Source organism: Strongylocentrotus purpuratus, unplaced genomic scaffold (assembly GCF_000002235.5).
Source record: "Strongylocentrotus purpuratus isolate Spur 01 unplaced genomic scaffold, Spur_5.0 spur5_scaffold_12, whole genome shotgun sequence".
Lineage (NCBI taxonomy): Eukaryota > Metazoa > Echinodermata > Echinoidea > Camarodonta > Strongylocentrotidae > Strongylocentrotus > Strongylocentrotus purpuratus.
In genome coordinates this window covers 19,003,225-19,017,687 of record NW_022145597.1, presented here as the reverse complement: position 1 = coordinate 19,017,687, position 14,463 = coordinate 19,003,225, and the positions used below count along the sequence as shown (strand labels likewise).

The 14,463-nt window shown below is 38.4% G+C and overlaps 1 protein-coding gene and 1 non-coding gene across 2 annotated transcripts; one reads left to right on the top strand and one right to left on the bottom strand.

The window, feature by feature from the left end:
- Positions 1–337: 337 nt before the first annotated feature.
- LOC577429 (dorsal-ventral patterning tolloid-like protein 1) lies at positions 338–13,976 on the bottom strand. The gene is made up of 12 exons (XM_030981406.1): positions 13,768–13,976; positions 12,363–12,546; positions 11,740–11,889; positions 11,216–11,422; positions 10,345–10,707; positions 9,426–9,548; positions 8,728–8,853; positions 5,414–5,539; positions 4,626–4,761; positions 3,367–3,620; positions 2,410–2,608; positions 338–1,197 (listed from the first exon to the last, which is right to left on the bottom strand). The coding sequence occupies exons 1-12, from the start codon at positions 13,918–13,920 to the stop codon at positions 1,074–1,076; spliced, it is 2,145 nt and encodes a 714-aa protein (XP_030837266.1). The 5' UTR covers positions 13,921–13,976; the 3' UTR covers positions 338–1,073.
- On the top strand, positions 1,697–1,778 carry TRNAS-GCU. Its single transcript has one exon. It is a non-coding gene; the product is annotated as a tRNA-Ser (tRNA).
- Positions 13,977–14,463: the final 487 nt, after the last annotated feature.

Here is a 14,463-nt window from a genome sequence, read left to right as displayed (position 1 = left end):
TATAACTTCAATTTTTTTAATTGATTTTTATCCCCATTAACGGGTTCATGGATTCTTCGCCAGCTGGCAGTGTTTACACACTATAGAACAAAAGTATTATATTTCTCTATTTCTCTCTCTCTCTCTCTCTAGCTCTTTGAGTCTGAAATTTTTCTTTATCTGTTTTTATATCGCCTGCTTTATTTTCGTTTCTCTCCATGCCCCTCCCACCCCCTCCCCCTCCCCCTCTCTCTCTCTCTCTCCCTCTCTCTTTTACACTCTCTCTTCCTCATTCATTCTTTCTTCTTGCTTTGTTTATCGTTCCCTTGTCAATAATAAACTCATTCAAAAAATAAACTCATGATTCACAGGTAAGATTTATTTCTTCATGATTATAGCTGTACCTGCATCAGTATAAATAAAGTATGAGTTTGAATTATTAATTCTTAACACAAATCCGAAGAAAACAAAACAACCAAGACTCTTTTCCTGCGAGACATCAATTTGAAAATACATTAATTTAGATATCAAAGAAAATGGAAACTTCTTATCAAATGCACGAATTCAGATGCATAAATAAAGTCATCTTGTTAATAGTTTCAACATTATACTAATTCTGGAAAGGACATCAGTTGTCAAGAATTGGCGACAACTTATCATTCAAAGAGTAAAAAGACATCAACGTTATACATGTATTTATGGTTTCAGTTTGTAAACGTCCACAAAAATTAATTTTCCCTAGAAATTTAACAATACTAAAAGTACTGAAATATTTATTTAAAAAAAACAGTTACATCATCATAGCAACAGTTAAAACACAGGATTGAAAGGCAGGGTGTGAAATTATAAGAATGAAAATCAAGGGAGTTTTTGTAGGTAATGTTTTCAGGGTTATATTTTTTCAGAGAAAGAGGTTTTTATCAATTTTATGAAAACGAATGCTTCTCTAGTTATACTACATATTAAATGCTTTTTGGCAACGGTGCCTGTTCTTAACATGAATGTATTTTCATCTGGTATTCCTTTCAAGGTAAGTCGCTTAATTAAAATAGTATTACTTGTGACTAGAGACAAGAATATGGGTCAAGTTCATTTCATTGAACTTCATAAACAGCACGGAAGCCCTTGCCTTGCACGGTGGCATCAGACCTGAATAGTAGCCAGACCTCACCCGTGTTCAACTTCAGCTCGTTCGGCGGTGGATCCGAGCCGCAGAACCTAGCATACATTTGAAAAGAAAAAAACACCCGATATTATAAGTGTTATAAATCTCGTACCCCGCATTGGTTGAGAGTTTTAAAAATAAATATATAAAAAAATCTATATGGGCAATTGGGCTTCAATCTTTGATACATGGATCTCTTTGACGTTTTGATTCATAAATAATTTATTGGCTATCATACACATAAAACCTGATTTCTCATCATAAAAAAGAAGATTCTCAAACTTTATAGCAAGTTAAATCACCATATATTACACACTTTGAGAACCTATGGAACCAATCGATAGTACTACCTGTACAGTTCAAGAAGATATAATAGGATTGTACATCAACAAAACTTGTATAATTCTGTATGAGGATATCTTAAAGAAACTGCCTGCAATTAACGATTTTAACTTTCACATGATTTCAGCATTGTTTGATATCGAGTAAAGTTTCGTTATCATGCTCATAAAATAAATAATGCAATTGCACCGAGATTATAGAATATATTCAGACGAGGTGGCCGAGTGGTTAAGGCGATGGACTGCTAATCCATTGTGCTCTGCACGCGTGGGTTCGAATCCCATCCTCGTCGCTAAGATTCTGTTTTAATGATCTTTTGAAAAGTTTTCATAGCTATAATTTTTTATAGAAATGTTACCCCCCCCCCCACACACACACACACACACACACACACCTCTGCAAACAAGAAAACCAATAACACTGTTCAATTCAATTCAATTCACATTTTATGAAAACCTCTTTCATGAAAACTTTCGTTTTGACGCACCTCCTATTAAAAACGCAAGTCGACTCTGATTGGTTGAAAGTTAAAAAAAAAAAGAGCTTTGTATAGGTCTTTGATACATGGATCGCTTTGAAGTTTTGATTTATAAATAATTTATTGGCTATCATACACATGAAACCTCATTTCCCATCATAAAAAAAACCTGTAGTTAAATCACAATATATTACACACTTTGAGAACCTATAAAACCAGTTCAAGAAGATATAATTGGATTGTCCCGGGGATTATATCACATTAATATGATTAAAGATGTTTTTCAATTATAGATCTCCCACCCAGGTATGGTTCTTCAAGAAGGATTCTTTTAAATGTCCATTACATATTTTTAATTATAATGGTCACATTCTTTGGCAATGAATGACTGCTTTATCAAATATTTTATAATTTTATTTTCATTTGTTAACTTTTAATCTCGTACCTTCCTATATGCGTTGAGTTGGCACCACCTTCCGGACCGTCAAGGATCTCGAGATAGTCAAATTGGCAACTCGATTCGGGTTCTATATCGAATTTTTCAAAGTGAAAAGCAATGACACTAACATTCGATATGGTCCAAGTACATTGTAATTTGCTTGGATAGCCGGTCGGGAAGCCGGGGGTCGCAATGACTCCTGATTCTGAAGAGAAAAACAGAACAAGAAAAAGAACAAGTGATGTAAACAATAACTTAATGTGACAGTGAGACGGGTGAATTAATTTCCCATCCTGAACTATCCGATTGCATCAGCAATAACTCAGATGAAATTGATATCTACAAATGAAACGTTCTTAAGGTTGTCAATGACAGCTTTGTTCTTCTCAACAAGCCCCTCCTAAAGCACCCGGGTCCCTCTAACTCTCCTCGAAGCCCCTTGCACCCCTCCTAAACTCCCTGCCCACCAAACTACCCATTTCGGATAATTAGCTCAGTCTTTAAAACAAGAATAAACCATTTTCGTAATGTGCCGGTAACCAAATGTATGCATACGTCTTTGTGAAGCGGCTCGATACGAATTATTTCATTCATCTGTTACGAATAATTGTATTTAAATAGTCAGAATGCAAACTACATACCTTAGTCGTTGTCCGATAGGACAAACATGGCTTGCATTTTGCATTTTGACTTTTAAAAATCAATTATTCATTACAGCTGAATGAAATATTTGTATTGAGACACTTCTTAAAAGTGTTACTTCAAAACCAATAACATGCGTTAATCGTCCATAAGCCGTTACTTGTCCAGATGAAAATTGGCTTCGTAGCTAATTGTCCCAAGAGAGGTCATCACATTGTATCGTTATATTCTTTTATTAATTTATGATCTCTTTATTTGTGAAGAATTTTTTATATATTTTTTTTATTGAGGAGTCATTCCATATATCAAGAATATACTTACCATTTAGAGGTCCGCCGCATGTTAGCACGTAATCATCAGAATCTCCTGTCGTGGAATAATCCATGAGAAATGCGCCCTCATGAGGCCAATCTGAGTGATAGTGAACCCAGACTCTGCTCGAGGTAGTATTGTAGGTGTGTTCCCAGCCGTTTTCGCCGCATACTCGTGGATATTGTCCAGAATAGGTCTCTTCACCACGTACGGAAATGTAGTCTGCACACGAATTGTTGCTCGACCACTCGAATAATTCTAGACTGAAATGCACAGTTAACCAGAGGACGAAGTTAGAACAGAAGGGAAGAGAACTCAGTGCAACCAACCCACTGAACTGCACTGAAATGCACTGAACTGAACTAAACTGAACTGAACTAAACTGAACATAATGTTTATAACATTAATGAACTAAATTGATATGGTTTCAGTTAAAAATAAATGGAACTAAATGGAACAGTAATTCAAATCAAATATAATCTATAAGGATTTGCATAAACTGATTTGAAATGGGGTAAAAAAAATCAACTTAACTGAATCTGATTGTAATGAATCGAGGTGAACTAGATTAAACGTCACCAAATGATCTGAACTGAACTAAATTGATCTGTCATGACCCGACTGAATAGAATTAAACTGAATCGAGATAAATTGATCTGTACTGAATCAAAGTGATATGATAAGGTCTGAACTAGACTAACTGAAGTGAACTGAATTGAACTGAAATAAATTGAACTAAACTTAAGTGACCTGAACTGAACTGAAATGAACTGAACTGAATTGAAATGGATATAACATTACTGATCTGAACTGCAATGAACTGAACTACCCTAATTATGTCCCAAGATGATCTGGTATGTGAACTGAGCTACATGATCTCAATTGAACTGTTATTAAATGAACTGAAATGAATCGAAATGAACTGAATTGAACTGAACTGAATTGAACTGAACTGGAGTGTCTAGAACTGAAATGAAATAAATTAAACTGAACTACATGATCTGAATTGAACCGTATTGGACTGAACTACATCAGTAATATCCTGAGATGATCCGATACGTCAATGATCCAGACACAATGGAATGAATGTTGTTGGTCGGAACTAAATTGAACTGAACTGAACTGAATGAACCGAACTGATCTGAGCTGCAATGAACTGAACTGAACTGTATTGAACTGAACTGAACTTAACTTAACTGAATGAACCTAACTGAAATAAATTGAACTGAACTACGTGATATGAACTGAACTGCGATGAGCTGAACTACCTGAGCGATATCCTGAGATGATCCGGAACGTCAATAAACCAGATACAATCAATGGAATGAGTGTTGTTGGTTGGTATGTGAGGTCGAGTTATAACGCCCTCAACGGCGTTCATAAAACCTCCGCAACCGGGAACCACTGTATTGAATTAATTGTTCAAGATAAATATATAAAACGAGCAAAACACGTGCATTGATAAAACAAATTCGTAGTTGGAATACAAAGCAATCTTGAAATTCGATGCTTCCGCCATTTACCCATGCACTGCCTGTAAAATTTGTTTTGAAAACAAACTTGCTTTGAATATAAGACAATGAAATCAGAAAAGGAGAGAGAAAGAACTTGGAGGATACTTACAGTACTGTATGTTAAAAAGGTATGGAGATAAAGGGGGACATATGGATATTGAACATCCGTTTTTGTTGCCTGGTATGTACTTTATTCTTATATCATTATCTATTGTCGATAATATTAAAAACCAAGCTTTTCATGACTCTAAAACTTGCAAATTGTGTGTGCCCCTAACAGAAGCGTAGGGATTCTAATTTACAATTTGGAAAATAACATAACATTGTCATAAGGATCCTTTTAAAGGTAACTAATTATTCCAGACTTAGCAAGAATCGCAACAAACAAATTTACACAAATTGGAAAATAAAATAAAATTGTCATAAGGATCCTTTTAAAGGTAACTAACTATTCCCGACTGAGCAGAAATTGCAAAATATATATAATCTTCCTAGAAATTAATTTGCAATCTATAGTGACAAAAGATGAAATAGATATTTACATTCGCAGCTCATCCTATCAATTCCCATTATGAATGCCGGATCACACGAACACGCAAACGCTCCATACGTGTTATGGCAGTAGTGCTCGCAAACATCGAGATGGGGTGAGTCACATTCATTCACATCTAAAACAACAAAACACGATAAATATTATTTTTAAAAACAGGTTCATTGATGGACCCAGGATGCGGACACGTGCCCCTCGTAAACAAAATTAAACTGACATAATCCCATATTGGTACAGAAAAAAATTGTGTAACATGTGCCCTCTTCATTTGCAACAACCCTAACCACAACCGATGCTCTCTTCGAAATTCTTATCAATATGAATTGACATCAATTTCCAACTTTATTCATCAGCCATTACTGTAATATAGCACTTTCAAGTATTCACAAAGTAGGAAACGTAGTCTGTAATTACGTATTTTAGATAGTTGAAAGGGCTATTCACAAGGAACACTGCTTTCTCCAAAAATCAGTACGGTTGTCATGGGCACGCACCCGGCTCGGCAATGAAGCAGGTGTTTCTTTGAATAGAAATGAAGATGGTCGCCCAAGCCCCACGCACAGATACAACATGACGCAAGCCCGCTTGTCAATTTGAATACAGACGATGCCGATAGATTTAATTACAGTATATCAATATACATCGTTTCAAGAAGATCACGACTGAAATGATAATTGGGATCTTCGTGTATACTCCATCTAACTCGACAGGAACTAAATACGCTCACCACCGATAATCCTCATCTATCAACATTTGGAGGTACAAGCGTCTTTCACGATATACAATCTGTATATTAGCCGAGAAACCTGTCACAGAGGTATAACACTAATCGGACAGATATCACGAAACGATTGGTCATCTATCCGACGTTTATAATCTTCACCAGTTCTCAATCTTCACGCTTGTTGATAAAGCAAGCATTTGCTCTCACCGAGACTTTGGATACAAACTTATCATTTATACTATTTGTAAATAGGTGAGGGTCCAGCTATATGTCATCATATTCAAAGTCCTCACTGAATTACATCTCTAACGAGATGGATTATGAATATCTACCACGTTATGAGAGGATGGTGCTCATGAAAGATTGGCAAGAGTTACATCACAACTACAGAAACCTCGAGCACCGCTTAGACACCATGCAATCCGACCTTTCTCAGGTACGACTACGAACTACGGAGCTCACATCGAATCTCCAAGACCATGTCCAGCAGTGTTCTCGCGTCGAACGACGTCTGACGTCCCTGCATGGTGATTTCGCAACCTTGAGTGACGATGTATCTGGGCTGAAGCGTCAGTATGTGGACAGTCGTGCAACGTCGGTGTTCACTACCCAAGAGGAAGGTCTGTCCATTCGTGCGAGCCATTCTATTCGACAACATGAAAAATTTACTCGGAAAAAGATATATCCAATGACAACCTCGGATTATCGCAAATCGGATTCATGTTCCTTTGGAGTTTATTTGGATGACGGTGAAACAAACAGACGACAGACAGACCAATGCTTTGATGAGGAGGTTTTACCCAATTCTCCAACTGTCGTAGATGAACCTGTTGAGTCGTATACTCTCCCGTCTGATCTTGCAATACATACGTTATTGTCCGAGAAACCTAGAGCAGAAGAATTGAACCACTCCGACACTTATAATAAATCGGATGGTCACCTTTCCGTCGTTTATAACCAACACCAGGATAGGAAAATCGTGGAGGAATCGAACATTGGTTCTCACCTAGATTTTGAGACAGAGCACATTCCAGAAGGCAACAGAAAATCTTCAAGTCGGTTAGAAGACGTTACTTTTGAAGGTAACCCTGAGGAAGAATTTGTTTGGGCGGGAGCTGCGCAAAGTGATATACAAGAGTCTTTCCGTCAAGAAATAGGACATGACGATGTAGTACATTGCACAGGATATCTTGATGGTGGAGATGATGATGAATCAGGTTCTTTGTGTTCGGTAGCAACGTATCATCGGAGGGACAGTGATTCAGGGTTTGTTAGTAAGGTACTACACGAGAGTGCTGTCTTACAGAGCTGTACATCAACACCAAAGACCACATCTAGGCATGAAGACACGTCGGTCGACAGCATGCAGTCCTCAGCAGATACAAACATGAGAGTAGAACCAGATGGAGCTGGGGTAACATCATCGCTTGCTACAAGAGAAGCATTGTCCACCTACTCATGGCAATTTTTCCAGGTCTTTGACAGACTTGTGGACCGGCGAATGAGCAGGAAAAGCCGATTGCGCTACGTCCCTGACAGCTGTTCTTCGACAGAATCAACAAAGGAGAGTGGACCAAGCGACACTGATTGGGACACTGCGCATGGTTCTTTGATCGACATGAAACGTCGCTCTCGCCGAGCCATTCTTCGACGGCTGACCATGAGCGAGGGCATGCTAGCTGACCTGCAAACCTTCAGCTCAACGTTAGGTCATGGCCTGAGTGATTACTTCGACACTTCGTCTGTAACATACGACGAGGTCAAGAATCTCTTGTCTTGGATTCAACCTGTCGGACAGGAAGATTTTAGACGAGTAGTGCAGCTTGAAGACGTAGGCCTCAGTGACAGTCTGAGAGAGGCATTGCGCGTTGCAATTGCAACAGTCCATGCTACACTTCATCCATCGAAGGACAGTGAGGATAATGATAGAGATTCGTCCGTCGATCTTCATACAGTCTTATTTTAAGCCATGTTCTATCTCAACCTAATAAGTATCAGCTGGGTTATATTAGGGATGTTGCGCTTCAAATGTTTTTCGTTTATGCACTTTTCCTACTATGTATTATATCTCTATGTAACCCACTGAATTGTATTATCTGTAAACACTTATTTTACATGGTGAATAAATAAAACAAACAATCTATAAGTTTTCTCTTAAAAGTCAAATCAGGATATAACGACATACATGAGGTCCTTTTAAACAGGTTTTCTTTCCTACTGGCTAAAGAAAATAGACAGGGAAACAACGAAAATGTCAGCTTTATACTTAGACAAGAGGGCTAAATATATACCTGTTATCGCTACAAGTATTTGAATCGCAAGGGTAGCTGATGCAAGTAGATGACTTGTAGTGTACACTAGGTTTTGTTACCGAACATTTGATACATCTATCCAGTATTTCGCCAAAGATACAGGGTTAGACTAAAGGTTGCTATTTGTGTTTTATGTTAGGTCTAGTGTTAGGTTTAGAGTTAAAAGGTTAGGCATAGAGTAAAGTCCAGCGTTGCAGTTAAGAATTCGGTTCGTGTAGGAAAATCACAGCAGAACAATTATCGTGACCGAAGTGTGGACCATGAACTCACCTTCACAATGCGTGTTATTATAAGATGATATCTGGAAACCGATCGGACATTCACACCGAAAGCTTCCTATGGTGTTCACACACTGATGAGAACATCCTCCGTTTTCATTAGCACACTCATCAATATCTGCATCATAATTATAAGAAAAGAAAAATGAATGACATTATTTGATGAGGTACGTTTGATGTGACCACTTCATTATTTCTTGGATTACATTTCATATAAACAAAGAATTGGCTGAAATGCAATTGCACTGTGTTAGGAATTATCGAAACCACTTAGAAAAAGTTCGCGAAGACTTGCAAGAATTCATAAATTTCAACTCTGGTGTTTATTGCATATCCCATTAAAAAAATGTTCGGATTACGTATTTGTGTAAATGTCATGTTTGCACATTTCAGAAGTTGAGGGATAAGGTTAGTGACATTGTCTCATAGGTTGATTTTTAGTATAGTCTTTGAGATCGTGTCAAGGATTTTTTTTTTAAAGGTGCAATGGCACTGTGGTATAAAAAATCGGCATCTCTTACGACTCTTAGTTTCATGAAGCATGGACAATGTTTAGACATTAGAAAGCAGCTTGCCTCTGATTTTGTAAAAATATCATAAAGTCGTTTAAGTCAGTAATAATAGTTTCACAGTTAAAGACTAACCATAATCATAAACACCGAATCAAGACTTGATTAAAGGCTTCTTTACCTGTGCAGTTACGGAAATCATCGGCGATGTAAAACCCGTGTCGGCATCCACACACGTAGTGACCAACCATATTCAGACATGCTTGCTGACATCCGCCGTTCTTCTTACGGCATTCGTTCAAATCTAAGTTTTTTGTTGTTGGTATAATCAAAGTGGTTTAGAAACTAGTTCGGTCAATTCAATATTTCAGTTAAATATAATAAGTTCAATGATAAGGTAATGCAAAGGTTTCAGCTTCCTTCTTTTTTTATTTTGGTACCATTGGTTTTTTATAAACAATGATCAACAGTGATGAAACTAGAAAATGTAAATTGTTGACAGCGAGGAAGAAAAAGAAGAAGCTATAAGGATCTTCTATAAGGACTTGAATTGAATTTCACTTGTGAATGAAATGGCAGTATTTTAATAATACGTAGAGAACAGACAATCAAAGATTTAGAGAGAATTAAAAGGCGATAGTGAGAAAGTGTGAAAAAGAGACTGAGTAGCGGGGATGGGGATGGGGAGTAAGAAATAGAAAGAGAGAGATACAGATAAAATTGGACACAGAATGGCCGAAAGAGACTGATAGTGATATGTACCAGAGAAATATGGTAAGGGTAAAGGGTCATACAAGGGAACAAAAAGAGCAAAGAAGAGGGAGGTTGATAGAGAGAGAGAGAGATAGAGAGAGAGAGAGAAACAGAGGGAGGAGATGAATTTAAGAACAGAAGAGAAAGAGAGAAATCGGGCAAACAGATAAACAGAGAGAGAGAGAGCGTTTACTAAATGATTTGTTTAGGTCAACACATCCTCCCTCTAATCACGGTTATTTTGTTATTTAGTTTAAGAAATGAAGTTAATAATCATAACGAGCGAATGAAGGTGAGACAGAACATCGTTAGACTGGAATTTAAAAAAACAAGGAGCACCGTCTTACCTCTCGTAAGGTACTTGGCCAGAAACCTGGTCATGGCCCCATACACAGACTTCTCTTTCTTCACCGAATGCAGCTCGATCCTCAGGGAGGGGCCTGACGAAACCACGCCCACTCGTTTCTGAGACCGACAGAGCTTGGTGATGAGTTTCGATCCGCTGTCTGGCCCGTCGATTAGCTTCAAAAAATCACCATGGCAACCCGTACTTTTGATGTGAGGTATCAGGAGTTCGTTGAGACGGAGCTGCACGATAAAGCCGAATTTGACTTGAATATGCCACATGCTGTCCGTATCGGGCGGGAATGAGAGCGGGTAGTTCATGCTTTTTATGATGCCGCGCGCTGAAGTCAAGTACCTCTTGAAAGCTGTTGTCAAAAGAAAAACAATAAATTTGAATAATTTTTACCAAAGATGAAAAGAAATACAAGATACAAGTCTACTTTATTACATGTAACGTTTGATTAATCAATAAGATTCTTTCCGCACGAAACATCCAAATACATCAATGTAAAACATTTTTTTCTTCATTAAAACTTTATATCTGTTATCATTTTTCTTTATAGTTATGCCTATACCAACAGAATCAATTATATATCAACCGCTAGAAAAGATCAACAATACACAATTTTAGAGGGGAGTCCATACTTCATCGATAGTTGACGGCGTGGAAGCAGTGAAAGTTTGAGAAAAAAACTCAAGATCTATTATTAAAGCATCAACAAACATAATAATGCACTCGAAATTCGCATATAAGTTCAATTTCTTTAAAGCACTCAATCATGGATCCCGCCGAGTGTTGTCGCAGAAGTAGATAATTATGAGGTTGATTTTTTTTATTTTTGAAAATTTATGGACGGTACGAACATTACTTACACACCGATTGGTATCGAGCAGCGAAGCCTGACGCCATGCGATGTCTCTTTCGTCCGGATTTAAACCTAACCCACAGAATGCCCCCATCGGTGAGAATAGCACCAGGTTTGACGTCACCGCAGAACTGTCCAATCAGCGGTGAAAGCTCGCCTTGGCCTTCTCGCACCTCGACGTAAGAATCGTCGCATTTTCCGTCTTCATCGGAGGCTAGGGAGGAAGAAATTATTATTGGAATTATTATATAATTTCTTAACTTCGCCGTAATGATGATTATTATCTTTTTGGTTCAAAGTTGACTCTCATTTATTGCAGAAAAGAATGATAAGAAAAACAACGAATACAAAAACAAATGCTAAAAAGTGTCTGTATTACTTAACTAACACGATGTCAAAGTGGCGAATTATGTTTTTTCCGCATCTCGTACATGATGCAATGTACAAGATAACTTCAAAAAATCAAATATATTGCAAAATTCCATTTTTCCTTTCCCTCTACAACGAAGTATCTGCGCATGCGCTACTTACAGGGCAGGTCCATATCGAGAAATTCTAATTTGAGGGCGGAGCCTTGTGGAGCAGCAATTGACCAATCACATGTGACGTTAGGTGCTACAGCCTGAGGGTAGCTCGGTGATGATACGAACCCCTTTCCGTCGTATAATGTCCCTCCACATTCTGAGAAAATATCGAATCATAAAGCTACAATTTATCATGTGGCATTAATAATAACAATAACAATAATAATAACAATAACAATAATACTAACAATAGTTGGGTCTTAATTACCAAGAGTAGCCACATCTGGGCCACGTTGCATACAACTTACCATTGATGGTAACTTTGCCATCTGTGGTAACTACCATGGTAACAGGGCTCAATAGCCAATCAAAATCAAGCTTTCCATGGTAGTTACCATTGACGGCAAAGTTACCAGGGCCCAGTATTGATACTGCTCTTGATGCAGGCCGTGCAATTTTTCAGATCGGCAAAGTACAATGAAAATAGAGCCGCTCAGTTTCATGCTTATTGTTTCTTTATTATATTCCAGTTTATAGAATCCAGAAAATATAATCATAGCGCATTTAATTATTGACGATGGTAAAAATATTTTTTAAAAGAACTACTTCAATATCATAATAAACAGTTACCTTGCTTGCTGTGACATCTGTAGAGTAGTCTAGCCTGCAGAATATCACCAACGCTTAGACCACGTCGCTGACCGATATCACGATCTTGTTTGGCTATGAGGGTATCTTCTTCACTAACGCTGAACGAGCGCGGACCGTAGTGCATTACAGAGTCATAGTCATAGTGTTGGCCCAAAGAGTTGATCTGGTTAGGAAGAAAAGAAAACTTGATGCTGTAACTCTTGAAAGATCTTAATAATAATAATATTTAATTTTTATACAAATGTCTCTAAGCGCTTTACAAATATACTATTATCCTGGTCACTGGATTCAGTGCTTGCCCGCACACAATGTGTGCACAATTTCCACTCCCTGGGGAGCATTCCAGCCAGGCATTACATGACGCTCACAAACTGTTTGACCAACAATGACGGTCGCATCCTACCAGGTACCCATTTAACACCTGGGTGGAGAGTAGCAAGTGCAGGTTAATATCTTGCCAAAGTATATTAGTGCCGTGTCTTGCGACTGGTCCTATAGTACACAAAGAAAACTTGATGTACACCTTTGCAACTGACGCGACAAGAATGGATCTTTTTTTGCCTGTTGCACACGAGGCGTTATTTGCTGACTCAAGGCTGCGTCAGTAACTATCGAGCGCCCTCTGACGCACCACATGAAACGTGATATCGTACACAAAGTTGAATGCGAAATAAACCATGTACGCATTTTGTTAAACTGGCGCATGTCACTATGAACATGACGGACAAAATATACAGTTCCTCGGGTAGACAAAGGAACATCCATTCACTGGTATTATGTAATAGTAGAACAGGTGAATATGCATGTGACACCTGTTCTACACATGTTTACATATAGCAGTGAAGGGATGTTCCTTTTTCTACCACAGCAATTGTTGAGGGCGGAATGAGGAACTGTATATGTTGTCCTCTTTCTTCGTCCGTCATATTCATAGTGTGTACAACTTTGCAACTGGCGCGGAAAGAGTGAATTTTTTTGAGCCAGTTGCACACGAGGCGTTGTTTGGTGACTCAAGGCTGCGTCAGTGACTATAGAACGGCCTCTGACGCACCACGTGAAACGTGACATCGTGTAAAAAAAAAAGCTGAATGCTAAATGAACACTGTACGAGTTTTTTTATACTGGCGTATGTGCCAATATAATTACCGCGATTTATTAGCTGATGACATAAGGCATCACTTCGATTGAATGAAATATTGCAATGTTCATTTCACATTCACTTTGAGTAAGATGTTACTCTCACACGGCGCGCCAAAAACCGTCCCAGTCGTTGAAACATCAGCAAAAAACGCCTCGTATGCTAGGATCAATTGGTGAGTGAAATGCCAGTTTTGGGAATGACTAAATTTGGAAGAGAATAGAGGTATAGGGCCAATCTACCTACTGTCTTCTCATCGTACTTGTAGAAGTTGTGAAGCTCCGACTTGACGATGTTGTCTTTGACCACTGTCACGTGATCATCCCGATCGGTTCGACTCTGCTCGTGCCAGAACCCAATCACGTGACCTATCTCATGAATCATGGTGCCAAAGGTCATGCATCCGAGTCCCAGAGAGACGTTCTGAGGCCCACCTTGGTGGCCCACGCTTGAACAACACCTGCAGAGGGAGGGACACAATCAAGAATTTGTCATACAGAAATGGACAATTCCAAAGTAACATTAAAGGGGAGTGTAGCTTGGCAAATACTGGTTAACGCCATCTACGTCTTCTTTGGACAAATGCACGTTGCCAGGCTACACACCCTTTAACAGAATTACATACCATTCTGGCTCATAGACGAAAGGACACGTACGTACATTACAATGTTGTTTTGGAAATAGGCAATTCCGTCGTAAACGGGGGTCTAACGGTATTTGTTAAAGTTGTTATAGTAACGGTAACAGAATTTTGTAGATCATTTTCTATGAATATGAGAGACGGAATGACACATTCAAGAAGTCGTTCTAGAGATGGACAATTCTAGCGTAACGGTAATTGTAATAGGAACGGTAACAAAATTATATAGCTTTCTGGCTGAGGAACTAAAGGGACATCAAGAAGTTGATAATTGTGGATAATTGTGGAGCACCAAGAGTGCC

Coding starts and splice junctions, on each gene's coding strand:
- LOC577429 (XM_030981406.1), bottom strand. CDS start 13,920: ATGACCTTTGGCACCATGATTCATGAGATAGGTCACGTGATTGGGTTC. Junction 12,547..13,767: donor ACAAGTACGATGAGAAGACA/GTAGGTAGATTG, acceptor CTTCCTAACCAG/ATCAACTCTTTGGGCCAACA. Junction 4,762..5,413: donor TGATAGGATGAGCTGCGAAT/GTAAATATCTAT, acceptor AATTCAATACAG/TGGTTCCCGGTTGCGGAGGT.